The following is a 976-nucleotide window of genomic DNA, read 5'->3' on the forward strand; positions in this document are numbered from 1 at the left end:
GGGGTGCCTGGACGTTTGGGCTGGGTATGGGCGATCCGGTTGGGTGGCCATTTTGTGACCGATCGGTGATTGGGCTGTTTGCCCGGACGTTTAGGGAGGGTTTGAGGGGTCTGGCTGTAGATGCTCTAAGTGCTTTTACTACCCTACTAGTAAAAGCGTACGTGCAATGCACCTTGATATCAGTTAGAAAATTAACTGCAGATTGATATTGGACAGAAAATCAATTGCACGTTAATATTAGGTAGGATATCAATTTACGTGTTAATTACTTGGATAGTCTATATTTCGTATGTTATTAATTGCATGCTGAACATGTTGAGCGTCGCCATTGGAGCAATATAGGTCGTTGATTGACACTGTTTCATGGCTGAGATTTGTTGGATCTGCCACTTTGGGTCTTTTTGTATTGGTATAGATATTCCATTATTTGTTAAGACTGTTGCCTTAATGTATTTTTCCAGTCCCTGTTCTCTTTTCATCTGAGCATTATTCCATTTGCAGGCACTAGAATCAACCAGCACACTGATAGTTGAATTTCATAATGAAATAGAGAAGGCCAATTGGATGAAAGTGCTTGTCCAAGCAACATATCGAGCTTCCGTAGGCCTTTCATTACTTAATAAATTTTGACATAACATGAGGTTTGTACTTGGTTTATCTTATGTTATTCCTCCTCTTTGCTTGTTGTAGGCACCTCCTGAGCTGAACATATTAGGAGATCCTTTCAGTTCTGCTCCAGAAACAAGCACTCCAAGGCTTAGCAGTTTGGGGTCAGTGGATCTCCTTGTGAATGGCTCTGTAATTGAAACAAAGCTTTCACTCTATGGAAAGGTAAACTTCTCATCCTTTTGCCACCTTAATGTGAAATGGGTGTCGTTTTTTAGTGGAAACAACTCTGGTGGAGGCTCCAACAAGTAAAATTTTGTTGTGAAAGGGAATATATTTACTCAGAGGGCAGCACACAGCTGAGGCTGAG

General features: G+C 41.3%; 1 protein-coding gene across 1 annotated transcript in view; it reads left to right on the forward strand.

The window, feature by feature from the left end:
* The window catches only part of LOC119316811, a 94,400-nt gene that overhangs the window by 27,983 nt on the left and 65,441 nt on the right, over positions 1–976 (forward strand). The window contains exons 23-24 of the mRNA XM_037591201.1: positions 502–600; positions 691–831. Of these exons, the coding sequence (XP_037447098.1) occupies positions 502–600; positions 691–831 (240 nt within the window). The remainder of the gene's footprint in view (positions 1–501; positions 601–690; positions 832–976) is intronic.

This window comes from Triticum dicoccoides, chromosome 6A, assembly GCF_002162155.2.
Source record: "Triticum dicoccoides isolate Atlit2015 ecotype Zavitan chromosome 6A, WEW_v2.0, whole genome shotgun sequence".
NCBI lineage: Eukaryota > Viridiplantae > Streptophyta > Magnoliopsida > Poales > Poaceae > Triticum > Triticum dicoccoides.